The 22,810-nt window shown below is 42.8% G+C and overlaps 1 protein-coding gene across 2 annotated transcripts in view; it reads right to left on the reverse strand.

Moving 5' to 3' along the window:
* LOC109204128 (uncharacterized) overlaps positions 1-22,810 on the reverse strand; it is a 149,190-nt gene that overhangs the window by 90,789 nt on the left and 35,591 nt on the right. Inside the window, exons 2-3 of one of the 2 annotated variants that reach the window (XM_025911400.1) lie at positions 8,471-8,716; positions 7,352-7,519 (exon numbers count right to left, since the gene is read on the reverse strand). In XM_025911400.1, coding sequence (XP_025767185.1) covers positions 7,352-7,519; positions 8,471-8,716 — 414 coding nt within the window. Of the gene's footprint in view, positions 1-7,351; positions 7,520-8,354; positions 8,717-22,810 lie in introns of those variants that run through there. The other variant, XR_002063687.2, reaches the window with a different exon arrangement.

Consider the following 22,810-nt stretch of genomic DNA (forward strand, 5'->3'; position numbering starts at 1 on the left):
AGGTGGGGGTGACGCTAAATCTCAAAGGCTATCTTCATCGCAGGGGAAACTTAGAGGACTGCTTATGGCATAAAAGTGGTTTAAAAAACAACAACAACAACAAAAAGATTTGAAATTCACTGTTTGTTCACTGTCAAAAATAGAAACGAAACCATCCGATCTCCATTGAGAATCACCAGCTGTCTTGATTAACACATTGAATAAGGTATTGACATCATAGCGGAGGCTCTAACCAGCCACTAGCGCAATTTTGCTGCTCTGACACTTTTATTTTTGCTCATTTCGCTTGTTTATTGTCATGATAATGAAGTCACAGTGTTGGTGTCATCAGGAGAAATCTAGCATTTTGGCCTGGTTCCACTGCTAATGTATGCAAGAGCTACTTTTCTTCTCTCATCACTGTCAGCCAGCCGCTCGCCACCAAAATGGCTCCTAATTGAGCGAACTGGAAACAGGCAAGAATTGAGCTGTTAATATACAAGAATATGAGATTCGGTATACATGCTGTGGAGTTTTAAATTTAGCTGTGAAATATGCTCCTCAATATGTTTCTGTCATCACAAAATCGTTGCACGTGATGAAACGGTTTTGTTTTTGTTGGGTCTTTTTTTTTTCTCCCCCCCCCCCTTCTTGTTTTTTTCGTGACAGCGAGGATTTCAATGTAACGAGTGGGAGTGACAGAGCACTACTGACAAGCTTAAAGCATTATAAATGTTGGGACAATGCAAACTGGCAGACTGAATGCTTGAGATTTCTCTTTCTGTAAGGCGAAGACGCATTTTTCCTCCTTTCCTTTCTTCTTTTTTTTCACTCCTTTTCTTGTATTCATGCCATTTATCTCAATGGCCCCTCAGTGCACTGTGGGAATAGCAGCAGCACTTGCGCCATGTGTGAGACAAAGAGAAAGGTCTGTTTCAACACCATCAATTCCACAATCCCACACAGTGATGAGCGAGAGATAGTCACCATCTGTGGATGTGTTTCTCATCACTTTGCCTAAAAGTAAAACTGTACCCAGCGAAAAGTTAAAGTGTGAATGCCTCACTGTGGCGTTTGTCTAAGGTGTTTTTGGAGATACCTCCCACTATATTCTGCGTCGCCTTATTTTTAAATAGTGGCATTTGCGGTGGCTGTCCACATGGTGCTTCGTAATTTCACATGCTCGAAACACAAAGACATTTTCTTCCTCGGCGCGTCTGTGTCACTCTGCCTCCGCTGTTGCTGTCTGTTTTGCCCTCTTTCCCTCTCTTTCTCTCTCCTCTCATTCCCTGTCCCTGGCTGCAGCGCAGCAGCCATTAGCTTTACAAATCCAGCCTTTGATCTCTGATTTGGGTGGGTGCCTGGGAGAGGAGGGGTACTCTACATGTGTGTGCGTGCGCGCATGTCTCTGCGTGTGTGCATCTAGCTGTCTATGTAGGCCATTTGAGGGCTAGCTGGCACTGCAGAGGAGGAGGGTTCACGACCGGTCCACTTCTGCCGAGGTATTACAGAGGGAGTCGATTTCCAGGGAAGAGGCCGTGATGATAATGCCGGTTCATTTGCATTTGTACTGAGCGAATAAGCTGCCTAATGGTTTAAATATAACTCACTTACTGCTCACTCCAAAACTCCAGTCCTCTTTCCCGTGCCACTGTTTCTCCTACGCCCCGCCACCCATGCTACCTTTCCTTCCCCCCTTCACTTATCTCGCCCTTCAGAGCCTCTCGTCCTGTCTTATCCTCACCTCATCTCTCACAGAACATCTCCTTTCCGAGGCCGTGCGCCCAGATATTACATTATTGAACAGAAATCACTTTTAGCTCTTTGGCAACATTCAGTGACTCAAAATCTGTTCTAGACCACTGTTATCATACAGCCTAAGTGTTTCTGTCAAGGCTCATTATTTAGATTTTTGAATGCTCATAGAAGCACAGGTGCTTTCATATTGTAGCTAATGACTTTTCTGGCTTTTGCTTAGCAGTACATCAAATTAACATCAAAGTGTAAACTTCCACGTGTTTTCCAAAGATATGTAAAAGATGCACATTAGGTACTTTACTGATATTATAATAATCATTCTATTTATCATCACTAAGCTAGGGTGTCGACTGGAATCTAATGAAATGTTTGACTCTCTCCAGATGAAAAGCATTTCCAATCTGTAGACTGGGTTGAATCACACTGATTATATCCTTAGTCAACTAAAATCAATCACATAAAAGATCCACAGACTGTCCTTTTTTCCCAGTTTTGTTTAAGTCTTGGTCTGGAAAGATTAGAAAAGCGCTGAGTTTCTCTCCCCTCATTTCATCTTTCTCCACTTGTCCACCCGTCTGTCCATCTACCTGGCCCTTTCTTCGCCTGTTCTCCCCTTCTCCAGAGAGGTAATGAATGGCTTCCCTCACTGCGGCGAATTCACCTGTTTCTGCTTCAGCCTTCCTCCACCGCATTAAGTGGGGATTTATGGAGGCGGCTTCCCATTGAACAAAACCATTTGTCTTCCAGTTTGGTTTAACAGCACTCTTTATTCCCTGCAGATTTAAGGATAGGAGGCTGGGGGTGGGTGGGGAGGGGCAACACCATTAAGGGCTACGGCCCTCCCAATTTCTCTCACACTTACATCGCGAAGGCAAACAGCCCTGAGCGGTCTGCTCCTAAAGAGACCTCTGTGAATAGATAGATGCCTGATGGATCAAGTGGAGAGCTAACACATGCAGGAGAACTGTCCCATTTCTGGCTCTTTTACATGGCAGGAGCTGCTGGATTTCAAATGGGACCTACAGTTTTACTCCTCACCCAAGAATAGAAATGTATAAATGAAATCAGAGGCAGGTCTGATACACAGGGGCACGCCAGATATATAGCAGCGGGCCACAGAGACGTTTGTCCCTGATGGTGAATCTATTACTGAGTCCTTTATTGAAACTGAAGCGACATGCTAGAGACACTCTGATATGATAACCTGTAAAACTGTGATGTTTTATAATTATTCAGTGGCAGCATATTTGGGTGAATCTTTTAACTGCCAATGACTGTGTCATACGTAGCTGCATTAGTGTCTCATTACTTTGGAGATAGGGTGAAGATTCCTTAATGCCTCTCGACAGGCCATGATGTAATTACACAGTGTTTGTTGCAAGTCAACATGATAATTTGTGTTTCCGAGGGATCTGTCATACGCCCGGGACGCTGGGCGCATAAATGATTCAACCCCTCATAAATGCCCTGATTGAAAACAAGCTGCTGCCCAAACCAACTTAACTATTTTATCATGATGGCACCTTTTGGCCCTAAAATACACGCGCGCACAAACACACACATACAACAACCAAAAACAGAGGCGAAAAGGAGAAAGAAATATCTGCGCCGCGAAAACTCATCGCAGCGTTTGGCGCTGTAAGGCAGAATTATGCATGAAACGGTAAGAAAAGCTTACCTTTCATTTCTCCTCACCCTTCTCTCACTCTGCGTGCGTGCACATGAGAGATCGAGATAGGGAGACTGTGATGTGCAAAGAGAGAGAGAGAGAGAGTTTAGTGTATGTATGTGTGAGTCTGCTCTGCAATTCCCCAGTGGCTGGCATTGTTGTCGAATTTACCCATTCCCACCCTGTGAGCTCGACCTAACAAGACTACACAACATCTGCATGGGGGCTGCAGAGTTTATGTACACGGTGGAGGCTGTGTTTGAGAGAGGCGTGCGTGCGTGTGTGTGTGTGTGTGTTTGGGGGCGTTCATTTTTGTTTTTGACTATCTGTTTTGAAATCTGCGCGGTGGGCAGGGTATATTAAAGGCAGAGCGAGGTGTTCCTGCGTAGCCGCTGGGTCTGCTGCACCTCTCTAGCATTCTGACTGTGACCCCAGCCTTCGGGTGTGTGTGTGTTTTCATTCCCTTTGTACACACTCTCTAAGATGTTTTCGCTCTCCTCCTCTTTTCTCCTCTTCTTTTCCCTCCCTCCCTCTGCTTGTGTTCCTTGCAGAACAGAGCCCCAGATACTGAAGATATTGCCCCTGGTTTATTTGGCCTGTCTCTGTCTCTCTTTTTCCTCTCTTTCTCTTGCCATATATATCTCCTGATTCTCTTCTCTCATCTCCTTTCTTTTTCCCTTTTATTTATCTTCTGCAAGTCCTCTCACTTTGCGATCAATACGGTTTTTGCTTGAAGCCTCGCAGCCAATATGAGAGGCGCTACGGGATTTTTGAAGTTAGAATGCTAAACATGTTAAACAGCGAAGATGTTTTGAAAATTTGGGATCATCGGAGAGATGTTAAACGTCTGAATTTGTTTTTCCCAGTTCCCAGCTGCATACTGTACATGCATCAGACGTTATAGCTTTTTATCAGCTATCTTTGATCTTTCTCTGGCTCTTTATATAATATTTCTGATTCCAGCATTTGAATCTATTAGGGAATCACTAAATCAGGGATGTAGCAATTATCGTTACAAAATGAACATGTGATGCATATTTATATATTCATAAATTTACTTTGAAAACAGTTTGCTTCATTAGAAACCAACACCGCATTACTTGCTCTTCTGTCTGTATTTTGCATGATGTCTGTATAGAATATGATACACTTTAAAATGTAAAGTTCAAAGACTCCAGTCAGTGGCTCAGCCGCTTTTTCTTGCATAAAATTCCCTTCATGGGAACTTTATCTTTATGGTGTTTCGCTTCATTCTATGGTGAACTGAGCATGTTGCTAATCCCTATAATGGGAGTGTTGGGACTCTTGGAATTTCTTAATAAATAAATTCTTATTAAAATTTCTTAATAAAGCTTAACAAATGTGACAAACAAAGAAAAAAGTAATTTTAAAATGACTTTTTAATGGGAACACAAATATTTATTGTCCAAAACACACATTTTTGTGCTTGAACTAGTTTAGTACTCACAGGTATTAAACTATACATATAAACCATATACACATATATATATATATATATATATATCATACAAGCACTGAGGTCAACAAGATCTTGTTGGCCTCTTCTATGTGGTATTCATGCCTATCTCTAATACATGCTTGATATGTTCACATTTGCTGTCTACCCTGTAGCAAGGTTATTATCGTTAACGAAAACTAATGAAATAACAAAAACTAGAAGTGAAAAAACATTTTCGTTAACGGAAATAAAAATAAAAACAAGACTTTGCGAAAAAAGGAAAACTAACTAAAACTGTAATGAGTGTTCACAAAACTAACTAAAATTAACTGAATTTATAGCAAAAATGTGTTTAGTTTTCGTTGATGTGTGCGTGTCAAGTTTAGTTTCCAGGTTTTTTTCTTGCTGTGTCTCATTATGCCAGCAGGTGGCAGTACGTTAGTCGAGTCATCTGTGTTGCTGCTCTGTCCACGCGCAGAATCATGTCAGGAAAAGTCGGGAGAAAGCACCAGAGTCCAATTTGGGATTACTTTGAATATGACTGTGTTTTGGATAAAGCAAGTGTCTTGTAGTGGAAAGAGACAAATTATGAGGGACATTTCTAAAGGGAAAAAAATCCCACAAACCTTAAAGTGCACTTGAAAAGCTCACACAAGAAGGCTAACCTAGCTTACCATGAGAAGGTAAGGGAGCACACTCCACCCTCATCCCCAGAAACAGAAGCTAACCCCAGGCAAGGCAGCGTGATGCATCCCGAAACAACAGGACTGGGATATCTACATAACTGTGTGAGTCAATTGCCATCAAAAAGTTTATCAATTCACTTGAACCAAAATTACGAACACCCGGTGCTGCAAGAGTTAATAGTCTCATTGGGGCCAAGATATACCTTTTATAGTTGCCTGGTACCAATGGTTGTTCATCTGCCCTAATTTATTTATTTATTTATTTATTTATTTAAAGAACCCATAGGTGGGAATGTGAGTTGTCTGTCTCTGCGTGTTAGCCCTGCGACAGACAGGCGACCTGTCCAGGGTGCAGGGTATGGTAGCTGGAATAGCAACATACCCAAGGATAAGCAGAAGAGCATGACTGATATGATGAAACTGGGATTTTGTTACACTTAATTATTGCAAACACAACTAAAACTATAACTGAAACTAAGGATTTTCAAAAAAATAAAAACTAAACTAGCAAACAATTGGTAAAAACTAATTAAAACTGATATAAAATTGAAAATCTTCAGTCAAAACTAAATAAAAATAAAAACTAATGAAAATTGCAAAACTATTAAAACCCTGCCCTGTAGCCATGCTAGATCCACATCATTTACATTCTCTATAGGTCAGTCACCTGATCCACCACTTTGTTCCATAACTAAAGATCTCAGCAAGATGAGAAATTGCTATCACATTTTAAAGACAGATTCATAGTCTCCAGAAGAGAAAGCCTACTTACCTAGAATAATGTGAACAAAAAGGGATGGATGGATGGATGGATGGACAGTTGGATGGATGGATGGATGGATGAATAGATGGATCACCAGCTATCAAACCAATTACTTAAGGCCCCAGTCAGGCTAGAGACCATCTGGTGAGTAACTGCTAGATGTTGATGGCATTTGCAGTGAAACTGGGTGCTGAAGCCCAGTCACACATGCAGAGGGACTGGAAAGTAACCCCTAGGCTACCACTGGGAAAAAATGTGTAGTCCCTGACTCTTTGGTGACTGAAGGTTGCGGGCAGTCACAAGGTGAGCTTGGTCACAAAGATTTATACACTGCTGCAAAGAAAACCTCCTTGTGGTTGCAAGCAGATTGCCAGACTTGTCCATAGTTTGCACAGAGAATGCTGACTGGTCTGCAAACACTTGCCAACTACTTACTGAGATGTACTTAAACTGTGAAGATCATTCGCCTTCAAAGTAAAAGTTGTTCCAGGTCCAGTTAAGCTCTGTGGCTGAACGGGTGCCTATATGTCCTATGACTGAAATGCAGTGCCCTGGCTTTGAACCTGACCTGTTGCCATTTGCTGTGTGTCTTCCGCTGCACGCTCTCCCTGTTTGCTGTCTAACATTTACTCCTAATCTGTAAATAAAGGCAAAAAGCCCTCAGAAAAATTGTTCCTAACCATGTTCCTCACCATGTTCCTCACCATTGCACCCAAATGCTCAGAAACCTGATGACACTTCCATTGACCTTAATGCAACATGATATCTGCTATGGCTAAACAACCAAGAGGTTTAATTTAAACTGTTACTGCAAGGTTACAATTGACTGATGATGCGAATATGTGAATTTTTTGATGCATTAAAATCTTGCTTTATCTAAAAGTACTTCGGACCACCTTTCGAAGCCGAGGAACGGTTTGGTTGAGCAGACCATCCCCGAATTCGTTTACTTGTGGATTTGCTGTGTCTTTCTGACCTTGATTTTAACCCAGCGTAACCTGGGACACGTTACTGCCAGGTGTAATCTCTCTACTCACTGCTTCCTCTTTGTTCTCGATTTTCTGCACCTGCTCCTCTCGCTCTTACTGTCGGATGGACAGGCGGAAGGCTGCTACATCCCTGATGACTGTCATCATCATTGTCTGTCTGTCCGAACAGCAGTGATGAGCCAGGAAGGCAGCACGCCAGCGAGCCAGACAGCAGGGCTGTGGAAACAAATGCAAAGTGCCCCGTGCCCCTCTGTTCAAATTCAAGTGCTAAGCAAATAACATGCAAAACTTTTGAAATGAAACAAAAAGAGTGAATGCGAATTACCGATGTTTTTATCAGTTGTGTTAGGAGTGAGTAAATCAGTTTCACAAATGAATAAAACACCACTGCAGATAATAAATAATTAATACATGTTGGGCAAGTTGCTCTACAGGGACAGACCATGTTTGTCTCCTTTTCATGGTTTTATCAAAAGAAAACAAGCTTCTCCCATGGTGACACACTAATGTGTACCAGTGGTACAGATCTGAGATTGTAATGAAAAAAATACTCAAAATAACATTTTAGATGACAATGTATATCGTTTAAGAGTTTAGGATTTTTTTAAAAAGAGAGAAAAGCTTATACAGAACCTGCACGTATAGATGTTTGCACAGTACCCATGCCTGTTTGTATATGGCTCTGCTTTTTCACATCTATTTATATGTGCACTCTTACCGATGGGCCACGAGGAGACAGAGAGGCAAACATCCAAACCTCTTCTCTGGTGGTCGTCAGTATACGACAACTGCAGTACCCATTATTAAGCGTTGTGTCTTAAAACCACGTAGTGGGGAACAAAGAGAAATGTGTGAAGGAATGAGGATGGGGCGAGAGAGGCAGCTGAGACTGAGGAGTGACGAGAGCGAGGGAGAGGGAGAGAGAGATTCAGGCATCAGTGCTTTTCCTCCAGGTGTCTTTGGCCTGCATGATTTCATCTGCGAGGCCATAATAAACTTCCTTAATGAAATAAGTAATTAACATATTATAATTGTGCAGCGGATGATTTTGACAGAGATCATTTTCCATATCTAATGCTATGCTAATTTAATCTGTTCCTCTCCTCTGCCCGACACGACCCTTTCTGTGATTAAGTTTCATGGCATCTCACTTTCGCTTTTCCTCACCTCTCCTTTTTCCTGCAACCCCCTCCACCGCCACCCATCCTTTCTCTCCTTCCACTTCCTTTCTCTGTCTTTTTCTCTCTTTCTCCAGTGATGGATTGACTCCTCGGCGGAGGTTCAGGGCCTTGTTGTTGTAGAGTTGCAGGCAGAGGGACGTGCACAGATGGCGGGGGAACTGGAGGCTGGGGGTGGAGGGTGGAGGCCTGGATCTGTATGTGTGGTCTGATCTCTCTCCGTCCTCCGCCTTCTCTGCATGGAAAAAAAAGGAAAGCATGGAGCAGGAAGCGTAGGAGGTGGGGGTAACAGCACTGATTGAAATATAGCCATGGGCTGGTGGTCATGTGGACTTTCTGCCTTCATTGTTTACTGCCTTGAATTTGGTCATCTTTACCTACAATTTAGATGAAGGCAGTTTATTAAGCCTGATAAAAATCCGTTCATGTTGATAACAGTATCTTCTGAATACCCAGCCAAAAAAAACATAACATGATGCACAATGTATCAAAATACAGAGTTTGAACCTATTTTCATTCTGACAGGTCTAATGATACAATTACAGTGCTGATGTATTTCCTGAAGACAGTTGCACCATCTTTTAGCAGATCTTTGGCGGAGATGTTTTTCTGAAGCGAAAACACAAAGGAGAGCAATTTCATTGGGTCTGTTAGTTTTCCACTTTATTCCTGAAATGTTTTAATCTATTGGATGATTTTAAATTCAATTCTGCACAGCTCTTGCGAAACCAAAGACCTTGCTATGCAAACAGAACAGTTGCTGGCCTTTGTACATAATCAAGCTAGATTATAGTCAATCAGACTAACTAGTAAAACAAAGACTGCATGAATGGGCGCATGGTATTTTCTAATATTCATACTGCACATTTTTCTCTGGACATGATCAACAGGCTGAATACTGAAAACGATTTCCACAGTGTCTCTGGAAGAGGACAGGGAAAAAAATGGAGGGAGAAGTTTCAAGGAGACGGAGGGGTGGATGTGAAGAGTGGGAGGCAAGGGACGAATGAAATCAGCCAGCTGTGGTTTGATCTGTCCCATGTGATGGCAGGACCCCCCTCTCTCACTCCATTTCTTCAACTCTCCCTCCTTCATTCTCCCAGTCCCTAAAGTCTCTCCTCTCCGGCTTCTCTGAGCAGAAGGAGGCACCCATGGGGGCTCTCTATTTTCTGTCACCCATGAAATGATGCATACAACACAACAGAGCCCAGCACAACACCCCCCCTCCAACACACACACACACACCACCACCACCAAACATTCACATACAACTCTCACCCAGTTTCCTTTCCCCTAAGATCCCCACCGTCACCCCTAAGACACATACACACACAATACATGCACCTCATATCTTCTGCATTGAATAACACAGAGGGAACCAGGAGCTCCCAGGAAACTCGGATCATCAGGAAAACCCCAGGGTCTTTTCTTGCAGTGGATCCGACTGCTCTCCTCACATGAACGATCTACGAGTCAACTTCTACTTACACTCTGGGATCCTTAAATGAAGTGTGTTGCAATAACTTAGTCGTATTTCGTGTCACATTAAGCAGCATTAATACGACAAGATACTGTTAAGATGCTTTGTTATTGACATTGTTTAATTGGTGCAATAATTTAAAGGTGACTCTCTATTTAAAGAGTGCGACGAATCTTGTAGATACCGCAGGCTCCCTTTCAAATTGCACATTGATAGACTTGCAGGAGTGTAAAGAGGATTTCTCCCTGCACATGTTCACAAAGTGGTGTTACAAAGGAATGGAGAGCAGAACAAACAAAGGGAATGAAGGGTAAATAATGTATAAGCGGTATTTTGTAAAACAATTTCCCCTAATCTAAGTTGAGCACACAAGAACAACTGAGATGTATAAATATTGTAGTGCACTGAGGATTTGTCTGCCTGAATACTCAGCTGTATTGCATGTGTGTGTGTGTGTGTGTGTGTGTGTGTGTGTGTGTGTGTGTGTGTGTGTGTGTGCGTGCGTGCGTCAGAGAGAGGTCAGGTGGGGCAAACAGAGGATGAGTAATGTGAAAGAGCTCAGATGTGAACATGGCCAGTAACAATGAATGAGTGACAAGGCACATGCCACTCGATAATGAGAGGTTCACACCTGCATCTTAGCCTCTCCTTTCCCCACTGCACTCACCCACCCCTCCACCATACACTCACGCACACACACATGCTCACATATATAGCCCCCCCACCCCCGTGCAAGTCCACCACCACCCTCAATCCACACCACCATGTCCACCCCCACAATGACAATTCCTCCGTTGTGCCTGAGACATGGCAATAATAACAAGACAACATGTAGTCAAACACCAGTGATGCGATCACCCTTCGAGTCAATCAACATCTTGTTTTACAAATGAGGAAAGGTCGAAATTTTAAGTGTGGATACAAATTGCAAGCTGTATTTTCATTTTTATATGGATGTTGTTTTAAATTGGTTGACTGCTACAGTCCGGCTTCTGGGACAATTAAGAAAGCACAGAGAATAAGGATTTGTATGAGTGTTTTAATTGATTTCCAGGTGACACATAGTGCCATTTGCAAAGAAAGAGTGATTTTTTTTTCCATTTCTCATGAAAAACACTGTATCAGGACAGAGAGCTAGTGGTAAGGTTACGCATTGCAGCACCTTTAAACGTTAAAAGTTAACATAACTAACTGTAACATAACTTGAGATATCGGCGGTCCTCACAGATGTGCTTGAGAAACAGCGGAGAAAATCCTCATCTGATGATTTGACTGAGATGTGACTGTGAGCGGTGTGAAGCATTTCACAATAAAACATAAAAAATAGAAATGGCCCTTCTCATAACCAGGGATGATTTCCTTTATGAATGTGTCAAGCAGAGCACATACAGTATTTTCCCTTCTTTGAAATATTTTTCTGTTGCACAAACGATCTTTACAAACAACAGGTGCTCAAATTTAAAAAAAACAACAACAAAAAAACAGTGAAATCACTCGTGTCTATTTCTGCATCTTACTCTCTTTCTCCCTGTCTCTGAGATAATGGCATCACCGGGAGCAAATGGCAATCCGGGGCTGTCACCTCAGTCAAAAGAAAACATTATCCAGCATGTCACTCTGTTCAGCTCAAGGACAAAACCATATGCGAGAGAAAAAAAAATTATTTGCATGAAAAAGTGCCAAAGATGATGCATATGCAGATGCATAAAAAAATCAATGCAAGGCTGTCACGGGTAAAGCCTGCTTTACTTTAACAGGTGGATCCAGGGCACTACACAACACTTTGCTATTTCAGTTTACAGTCATGTGAAAGAGAAAGTTCACACATTGCCACAATCTTCTCAGGAGTGGATATCCCAGCAAATTCACCCCAAGGTTAGAACGTACCGTCCTCGGAGAACTTGCCAAAACCTGAGAGTTACAATTCAGACTCTACAGGCCTCAGTTAGCATGCTAAATGTGAAAGTTCATGACAGTACAATTACAAAAAGAATGAACAAGTATAGCTTTTTTTGTAAAGGTTGCCCGGAGGGGTTGCCTCAGAAACCAACAACAACACTTCTGAATGTTCTTTGGACAGAAAAGACCAAAGTGAAGATGTCTGGCCACACAGCATTCACAGAGAAAAAGAAACGCAGTATGTCAAGACAAACACCTCATACCAACTGTCAAGCATAAGGGTGATGAGGTCATGATTTGGCCTTGTTTTGTCACCAAAGGTCCCTTGCAGTCATTGCATATTCTAGAGTCAAATGTGAAGCCATCTGTCCGACAGCTAAAGCTTGGTCAAAACTGGCGAATCCAACATGACAAAGATTACAAGCACAGCAGCAAATCTATAACAGAATGGCTGAAAAAGAAAAGAATCAAGGTGCTGCCCAGTTAAAGTCCACATCTCAACCTGATTGAAAAGCTATGGTGGGACATAAAGAGAGCTGTGCATAAACAAACCTCAAATGAATTATAGCAAAGTTGTAAAGGAGAGTTGGGCCACAATTCCTGAGCATGATGTGAGAGAAGGATGAAGACACACAGAGAACGATGACATGCAGTTATTGCTGCTAAAGGTGGCTCTACAAGCTACTGAATCATGGGGTGGACTTTTTTTCCACAGAACTGCAAAGAGTCCTGTGAAAACTTTGATTTTTCACATGACTATAGAGTCTCTTTTGCAAGAGTGTCCTGGGCCTAAATAGGCTTTATTGACCTAGCTTGTTTGTTGGTTACAGGCGCAGCAAGATGAAAACACCTGCCTGGGCTCAAATCCAGGAGCCTCTCGCTGCAAGGGAACAGTTCTTACTGCTGAGCAGCTCCACAGCCTTCCAATGTTGTCAAAGAAATAATCGAAAAGTATATAATTTATAGCTATATGAAACCTAAATGTCATTTTATAATTTCTTTTCTGTTGATAGCATTCCCCCCCACACCCCCTCACCCACACCCAAAAGCATCTCTCAGTGTGTCTTTCCTCTTTATCTCTGTCTTACTGTTTCTCTCTGCCTCTGCCTCTGATGTTCATGGGGAGATCTCAACATCCCTAAATCATCATCAGAATGAGAAAGGAGTCCCAGGGCTAATGCAATGCAGATATGTTGTCTTTTGTGTCGGAATATGAGAAAAGGAATTTATGTGAGGCGCTCGGCGAGTCAGAATTCATTTCTTGCTCGAGCTTTTGCCCTGCAGTCAAACGTAAACTGACTGCAGACTCAGCTGGCTGACTGAGTGAGGACACACACACACAAAGACATTTGAGGGCACACACAACCACACACACGCACACACACAGATACATAGACATGCAAACTCAACCCACTCAATATACACGCATGAACTCCCTAAACGCTCAGCACATCTATACACTCACATTCAGCCCAATAGCCTGTGTCTGTGTGCTCAGAGCGGCCTCCTTATCCTTGAGTGACAGGTGTACATGGGTGGCACAGTGGCCGCCAATAATGTCCACAGACCATGGTAACAATGGCTGGTCTCCAGGGAAATGTGGAGCCTGACTTTTGCCAGTCTTCAGACATGAAAAGAGAACATTTCAGGTGGCGGCGAGAGGAAAAAGAAAAAAAAAGGGAAGGAGAAAAAAAAAAAGCATTTTTGGGGCTTGTGCTAATCAACATTGCCGTCGGCAAGCGCTTTGATAGAGAAAATGGATTCTGATCCTTGATTATAATATAGGGCACAATCTAAAAGAGCTCAAACACACACGGAGCTTGAATAAGTAAGCCGAAAACCAAGAAAATTGGCTCGCCTTGACCATTAGATACATCATTGTGATCATTCCGTTAACATCTGAGGAATAAACACAAGCTTGTTAATCCAATACACACTCACTGTACACAGATTAAACATATGGTATGGCGGATTAGACATGAGTAAAGTGAACATAAAGAAGGAAATATTAACAATTATCAGGTCTTGCTTCAAACGGCATGATGTTCTTCTGAGTCTGAGAAAACCTGCAGAGGATGAATATGACTGATGACGCTGAAAGGGACAACTAACAATCTGTGTGTCTGTTTGCTTATAATGTGCGAGGACGAGAGACAGAAAGATGGAAAAAAAAGGGAGAGGGAGACAGGGAGTGGTGTACTCTTATCAGTCTTCCCAGTCCTCAGCAGCAGCAGATAAACAGAAGTGTGAAGGGCAGTTGCGCTGCAGGGGGCTGATTGACATGGCTGACGCCCAAAGAATTACACACACTAACACACAAGCGTGCGCACAAACCAACACGTATTTGCTTTTTTGCCTTCTTCACTTGTGCAAATATCCACAACTGCATCATCTAGTGACTATGAGTGAGACTTTCTGCATTAGTACAGTCCAATGGGCAAATTATAGGCCTCAAATGTATGAATTACTAGAATTACTTTCATTTAAATCAATCCAGAAATAATACACTGAGAAGCCAAAACACTATGACGATCCCAGCTGCTGGTCCTCCACATGAAGCCAAAACAGCTCCAACCTGCTGAGGCATGGACTCTACAAGACCTCTAAGGTGTGCTTCACTATTTGTCAGCTACACGTCTGAAGCAAATCACTGAAGTAGAGTAAAAAGGGGGAAGCTGCTGTGGATCACCCAGGTCTAACACATCGCCAGACACCCAGTCTCAGACCTCAGACCTGAATGACACCATCCCACAGGTCTTTCTGCTTTGTAGATGTTCGGATCCGATCATCTGGCCGTTATGATCGGATCCATTACCTAAAAAAACAAGCTCCCCAGCTTTGTGTGTTCTGTGGTGAACTAATCAAACGAAGAGGGTTTTCCTACTCAGATATTCAGATATACCTGAATGATTTATAGACCTCAGAAGATTTGAAAATAATCACATCTTCACACAACTGGAAGAAGAAATAACTCAAAATTTTTTATACCTTTATTTTCTTTCTTTCCCCTTTAATGACATTGCTATCCCATTCATTTATTGCAGGTTGGGAACCACTGATCTCATTAATGCCAATGTCAGAAATTATTCTTGTTTTTTTGAATCATCTGAATCGTCTGATTTGTGCCACAAAGCAGTCACCCCTAGTGTCATAAAACAATAGTTTTTTTAGTTTTTCTGCAAAAAAAATTATAAATAAATAATTAAAAAAAACCCTCAAAATATAATCCTGCCCTTGTTGCTTTATGGTTGTCAAAGAAATATCTTAAAATCATGTCATCATGCTTGATTTATGCGTCGCAAAAAAAAAAAAATACTTGTATCATCACTCAATTGCGAATGAAGTCAGTCACATAAATATAGACTAATTCAAGCCACACTGCGTGTGTATGAGTGAAGATAAACTCTACCTCAGTACCAGCAGCTGAAAGTAAATAGGGGATTAAAGCTGAGGGGAAGAAAAAAGGGACTCGGCCATGTCACGGGGGGACAGGGGAGAATGAAAATGACAGGGAGTCTTGATGGACAGCCAGAATGCACTTTGTGTATGTGTGTGTCTGTGTGTGTTTTGAATCCCTATGTTGGCTTGTTTGTGTGCTTTTGCATGCACCACGCATGTGCATGTACACCTCTATATGTACCACCCGTGCGTGTCCAGCATGCTGGGTTGGTTTGCATTTGTGAACCTGTGTGTGCATGCATGCATGTATGCGTGTGTGAGTGTTTGTGTACGTGTAGCAGATTATTGAGCAGGCATGCCCTGTGGCTCCATGCTGTTCCACACCAAACAGTGAAACCAATACCTTTTTGTCACTGATAAAACTGGATGGCCGGAGATAGGCATGCATATTATCACGCGTGCACACACCCTCGGCTCAATCGGAGCTGCCTTATGTGTGTACGCACGCACAGCGCTTACAGGGGTTTTTTTTCGTGCGTGCTATCTGTGCATGTGCGTGAGCAGTACGCTCCTTCAAAGACACCATGCGCTCTCCCTCCTACTCTTTCCACTTCCCCAGAGACAAAGTCCCAATTTCTCCATTGCCTGCAGTCAGAGAGAGAAAGATGGGGGGGTGAGCAGGAGAAAAAGAGTGGGATAGTAGTGAAAAGAAAACCCAGATGCTATCAGCCCACAGAGAGTCACCAGGGTCATTGTCATGTGTCAGTCAGTGTAACACAACTCTCCCTGATAAGCCCGTCCGATTGCTGCGATTTTGCCGCGATGGGTTACAGTGTGATACCGTTCTGTGCCGGCACTTCTGACGAGACACGAAATTAACCCCCAGCGCTTTCCCGATAAACATCTAAAATGGTTTTGGGACCCCAGGGGCTAATGGGAAGAGACGGGAAGCTATCAAAATATCAAATGTGCGTGACAAGCGACACAAGGACCAGGTCTGTCAAACACTCTCCTTTCGGAGTGTGATTTAACTCTGTGTCTTCCTACAAAGCCCAGCAGCACAGTGCAGAGAAATAAAGCCTACCTCACCGCCTCTGCCTGCACGTGGTAAAGTGATATTTTAATAGACATTTATTTAGGTAACGCAATGTAAAGTTCCTGCTTTTAATTAGGTAAACAGCCCGTTAGGAGGAATCAATGGTGATCAGTTAATGAGGGTCGGCCCAGGCTAATAGCCGAGGCCATTTCTGTCTCACTTCGCTGAAATTGTCCTGAAAAGGAGTGAATGCAGTCATTGCTTTATGTCTGGTGCTGGCTTAGTAACAGATAGCTCTATTTTAGATGAGTATGTGGACCTGAGTGAATGTGTCCTTGGCGGGATATTTGAAGGACAGGAGAGCAAAGTGGTAGTGGGCAGAGTGTGCAGGCTTATGTGTGTATGTGTCTTAGCTGGGTGACATGTGAAGGTGATGGGTGTCACCGGTGTCCCTGTCGTTCGAGGGCATGTGTCCGCCTGCTGGCTCTGACACCAGCCTGACTGACTTATGATCAGGATTTATCATTTTGATTTATGATGAGCCTGGTTTGTCCCTCTCGCAGCCAGGAAGATGGGGGAGTCTAAGGTTGGATGTCTATGTGTGTGTTTTTATACATGTGTGAAATACAGACACACCTACAGAAACACACACACACACACACACACACACACACATATTAAATGAAAGCTTGTGTGCACCACTTGCTGCAAAAATTTGTCCCTCTAAAAGTTATTAATATTGCATTCGCTAAGATCACATCCTTCAGAAATCCTAAGTCTGATACCGGCGGTGCACACTGCACTTCCTTAGCAACTAGGAGGTGCTGTTTTTTTTTTTTCTCAGAGTTGCATTGGTGTGATTTGGTGTCGCAGGAAGTGAAAATGATGCTCGACTAGTTCCCAAGATTAAAAAAAACGGGTACGAAAACATGCCTTTGAGACTGAGCGCTAATTAATAGGACTTATTAAAACGTAAAAACAAAAGCGGAAAATACAATTAGAAATGAAAACTGTGAACTCTACATAAGGCGAGCAAAGCATGCTGCGTGTCACTGGGGGTGAGCTGTGAGTCATTTTCTCTTCATATTTTTCTGTAACAGGCAAGCAGAGTCTTGACTACTAAATGCCAGGCGCAGGGACATGGGGGCTATTTAGTAAACATCTTTCAATTCCATGCCAGCCAGCCAGCCAAGCAGCCAGACAGCCTCTTAGCTTCTCCCTTCAATGTTGGGATGCAGGGGAAACAGGCCGTCTACACACCCAGGGGATGGAGGGATGAGAGGGGAAAAGAAAAGGAGGAGGTGGGGGTGAAGAGATGGAGAAAAAGAGAAGGAGGGCACTGGAACACATCCACAGATTAACCCTCATGGAGGAGATGGAAAATAGAGCGGAACTGAACATACGTACGTGTGTGTGTGCGTGTGTGTGTGTGTGCATGTGTGTGTGTGCAGAGAGAAGCAGAGGGCAGATGAACAGCGACATTCAGATGGGCACCGACACACAGCAGTGTCCATTTTATGTCTCTGGAGTGGAGACAACAGCAAAAAAGCAAATAGAATACACACCTTTAATTCTTCAGCGTGACCCTCTACCCTTCTATCTCTTCCTCCCTACATCGCATCCTTTCTCCTTTCCACAAGCCACTGCTAATCCTCTCCTTCACACTCCCAAATAAAAGCAGCACTGAAGAGGACGACAGGGCAGGGATTCGGGGGGGCTTGCAAAGAGCAACTGATTTGTGCCAGACCTTCATCCATAGATGTAAGGTTATTGTAAGGTTGAGCCACATAAGAACGCATTGTTTGAATACCACAAAAAAGTTTGATTTTTCTTAGCAGGACTTTGCTGTTCAAGTTTTACTGTTCCAAAGTATGACTGGAGTTTCAGGTCTAGACTACTGGCTCATTAGGCCTTCCAATTATTAATGTAAGTTAGTATAATCTCACATAAGTTTAGTAATTCAAGTTCATTCAAGTGTGTTTGTGTGGCCTCATTAGCAAGTAGACACATGCAGAGAGTTGTACACACTAAATAATTTCTTCATTGTTGCTGGATAAGTGAACTGCATCATCCTTTCATACTTTAATTTGCACTGTGTACTCTTCAATAATGTGCTTGCTGTTGAAATTGACTTTATGTGTCAGTATTAAATCATCATCATCACACACTGTGTACATCATTATTGTCATTTAAGACAGGGAACAGGAGGAAAACTGCAAACTGCACTGATTTAAAATAGCTTTTGCATTTATGCTGAAATACCTCGTCATGCATTTATTACTTCTAGGCTGGATTATTGTAATTCCTTATGATTGCACAGTTCTAAGTGTACCCCGAGAAGCCTTCAGTTGATACAAAATGCTGCAGCTAAGAGTTTCTCTTCATCGGCTACCTGCTAAATCCAGAACTGAATTTAAAATCCTTCTCTGCACACAAAAGGTCTTGAATAATCAGGCCCCACCTTATCTTAAAGACCTCATAGTACCGTATCACTGTGATAGAGCACTTTACTCTTCCTTGGGTATTTAAAAGTAGAATGGGAGCCAGAGCTTTCAGGCCCTTCTTCTGTGGAACCAGCTCCCAGTTTGGATTTGGGAGACAGACCCCCTCTCTTCTTTTAAAATGAGGCTTAAAACTTTCTTTTTTGACAAAGCTTACAGGATCAGGTGACCCTGAACCCCCCTTAGTGGTTACAGTCATTACAGGCTCAGATCATGAGCTTTCATGTTTCTTTCCTTGTCCATACTTTTATCTTCCCATCATTCTGGTGCAAGTCTTGGTTTCATCCGTCCAAAGTTTTTTTTTTGAACTGTGCAGACCCTTGTAGATGTTTTCAGATTGGACTTTGCCACCTTGTGTAAATCCTCTGTTTTTACGATTATGATTCACAAACAAATTCAACAGCTTGAATCAAATTCAAGCATTATATCTACTTAATTCATCATGAAACAACAAAGGAACAGGTCTGGCCATGAACCTGCTTGTAAGTCACTTATCCAGTTAATTTGGGGCCCGTGAAAATGGGGGACTGTGTGTAAAACATGGTTATAATTGCTGAACAGTTAATGCAAAGTTTTTGTAGAAGCCTTTTGTAAAAGTCTGCACTTCGTGTGCACGTGTCATTGTTTAACCAACTGTAAAGAAGTTTGTTACCTGTTGCATCATAAAACAACTTTCTAAAAATCGTTGTATTTTGAGAATGTTTTGAATTTTGGTACTTTGACGTTGGTTATTCTTTCCCAATATTAGTTCTACTGTTACATACATTCATGTTCAAGAACAAAGTTATGTTGTTCAGATTAGGTAATTAAATTGCATAAGGGTTTATTCATCCTCAAAAAGCCAAGCAAAATGAATGTTTACTTGCCTTTAACATAATACTTTTGCTCGCTTTGCCGATCACATGTTCCCTGCTGCGGTGAAAGCTGCCGCGTTTTTGTGAGTGCATGTATGCTCGTTGTATCTTTAGTGGTGGAAACAGAGAGCACAGCACAGATCCAGATACACTGTCAGATACACAGGGGAATAGCTGTGAGTGAGTACTGTTGGTTTGTTTGACAGAGACCTCTTACCCCTGTCTCTCACACCTCAGATACAGAGAGACAAATACACCGGGAAGGCAGATAGAGGCAGATAGCAGATGAGTGAAAGGGAGAGCAGAGAGAGAGAAAAACATAAAGATAGACCACGAGGTGTGGAAGATGGGCCTGGGGAATAGGAGGCATAGCATAAAGGAGCAAGAGCAGAGCTCCAAAGGAGGGGCGACAATAAAAGGGTTGGAGAGAGAAGGAGAGAATTAAGGGAGGAGAGGGGTTAGAGAGAAAGGGAGGGGAAAGCGGGAGATAAGGAGGGAGAGAAAGCCTGGCACTGCACCGGGTAGTGGAGGGTTTATTATTCTCTGTAGCACTCAATCAAACGCCGGCCCCTCTGAACAGAGAGCAATGCTGGCGAATCATCCTGGGGGCTTTCTCTTTCTCTCCCTCTCTCTTTCTTTCTCTCTCTCCATCCCTCCACTCCTCGCACTCCCCCGCGCTCTCTCCCTGTCTTTTTTTTCCTGCGGTGTATGAGTGCTATCCATCTGTCAGCTGTCAGTGCCAGTGAGAGATATACAGAGCTGTCACTTCACGTCAGCCTAGGTTTGGGAGGGCCCTTTTTTGCAGCTGCCGCTCTACACATACTTTCCCCGTGGCAGCACGGGAGCGCTGCTATTAAAGCACAAATACAGGCGCGCACACAAACACACAAATACTGAACCGATATATTGTTTTACCGATGCTGGAATTTCATTTTTTGATACAAAGCCAGTAGAAGTAGAAGATTATATTACCTTCAGTTATTTAAATAATATCCAAGCAAATGCAGTGCAATGCTGGCGTGTGTGGAGGGGGAATCTTTAGCATCTCTGTCTTTGAGTGTATAGTTGAAACCTCATGGCCCAACAGAAAAGAAAAGTTCGCCGGCTGAGCGAAGTTCAGCATAACAGCGAGACTTTTTCAAATGTTCGAAATTACAAAACTTGAAAACAATTGACTTTTGCAAAGAAACTTTATCAATGTTCTATACAGATTACAGCTGCCTAGTACTTTTTCTGCTGTGATGTAGCTTTCTTGAAAAAATGGTTTAGTAAGATTTTCAAATATCACACAAGAAATAAGTCAATTCATCTTCCATGGTGCAGGGTATGTAAGCCTTTAAATTCTTCATAACCCAGTGGACAACCTTAAGACGGAAAAAACAAAAAACACAACACTGACCACTGAGACATCATAAATTCTGTGTTTCTGTTGATGTCGGCGCCCGATCAAAGTCCTGCACAAAACATGTTCGGTTTTTGTGAATGTGTGTGTCTTTAGCGGCATTAAAACGAGAGGACTTTGCTTGGAGGTTGAAAGAATGGCTTGGAGGTGGAGTTAGGATGGATATGAGGGTGTGTGTGTGAGTGTGTGTGTGTGTGTGTGTGAGGCAATTACACAAATTAATTGCAGACCTCTGCTGACACGACGCAGGAAGAAGACATGAAGGGTTCGCATGTGTGTTCTATGACAACAAGAGAAAAGGGGACGCGTGCGGCTTCCTTCCTTGCCTTCCATTTGTATATGTTGACAAGATTGCTGGGTTTTGTGCCTATTGTGCCACTCCTGCCATTCCGGCGCCAATTGTGTTTGGTTTTGGGGGCTCGTTATTAGAGGGTGACAGTTTCTGGGCGGAAACAAACACGACTCTGACGATTAACACCGTGTCACCATGTCAGCTCATACTGTAATCCTGATATTCTGTCTATCGCACATGTGTGCAGAGAAAGAAAGGGGGAGGTGGGAGGAAGGGACAGTGAGAATATCATATGAATAGAGCGGCAGAGAGGAGAAGGAGGCACAGCCCAGATCCCGGGAGAGACAGATAAAGCCGTGTCGTTCATTGAGGACATTGTGTACGTGGCGACATACTGTAATGCAATGTTAACATTCCTCCCAATCCCGGGCTCTCCACAGGGAAGAGCGAGGCCTGCTGGGGGATCTGTTTAGTTGATCAGACGTGCCAGTGCTCTTGCCAGGCCAGGGAACAGACTAGTGTAGGATATAATAAGCGAGTAGGGCGTGAAAGACTTGGATGAGATAAAGGATACTGCTGACTACAATAGCATTGTAAGGCTAAGCATGAATAACATAGCAGATAAAGGACAAGACAGTGTCTAGCATGATCTGTGCTCTGGTATACAGTTGAAAATATGGTAATATGTTACTATAGCTGATGGTAAGATATCCAGCAGCCACTTTGGGGTGTTTTTGTGTTGATAGGTGGTTAGTGACAACCTCTAACAAGCCTTTATACTTGTTCTTCACCGCAATCTTGGGGGGAAAATTGCACTAATTTCTTAAAGAATAATGATTTTACATGTGAAACATACTGTATCATGATCTTATAATATATGATATGGCTAATCTATGTAATTACTCAAGATTATATGAAAAAAAATCTGTCCCCAATTTGACTACTGTCTATATATTACTTCATCAGCACGTTGACTATATTGGCAAAGGCGATGGGCCACCTACACATGACGCCTATAGGAGCTGATTGGCCATGGAAACCGATGCCATGAAGCTGTGGGCACAAAGAGGAGGAGGTTTGGAACTTTACAGTTATTGAGTCAGCAGAGCTTTGGCGACCTTTACGCAATGTGAGTCTCAGCACACGTGAACCCAGCTCTATAACGTTATGTGGTCTGACTATCTGTCAATATCGGAATTGCCGTGGTCTTAAACGCCTCCACTTTGCAATAATACCCCGTATGGAATATCAAGGAGGAAAGTAATTTCATAAGCTGAGTTGTTGCAACAGTGGCATCCTGTTACAGTACCATGCTCCGATTCAGAGAGCTCTTTAAAACGACTCGTCCTTTCAAAAATGCTTGTAAAGCCGGACTGCGTGGCCAGGTGATTGACTTTATACATCCATGCCAACTTACAGTAACATGTGTGCGTCAACTATTGTGATGTTATTATCAAACGCCATGC

This window comes from Oreochromis niloticus, linkage group LG11 (assembly GCF_001858045.2).
Source record: "Oreochromis niloticus isolate F11D_XX linkage group LG11, O_niloticus_UMD_NMBU, whole genome shotgun sequence".
In the NCBI taxonomy this organism is placed as follows: domain Eukaryota; kingdom Metazoa; phylum Chordata; class Actinopteri; order Cichliformes; family Cichlidae; genus Oreochromis; species Oreochromis niloticus.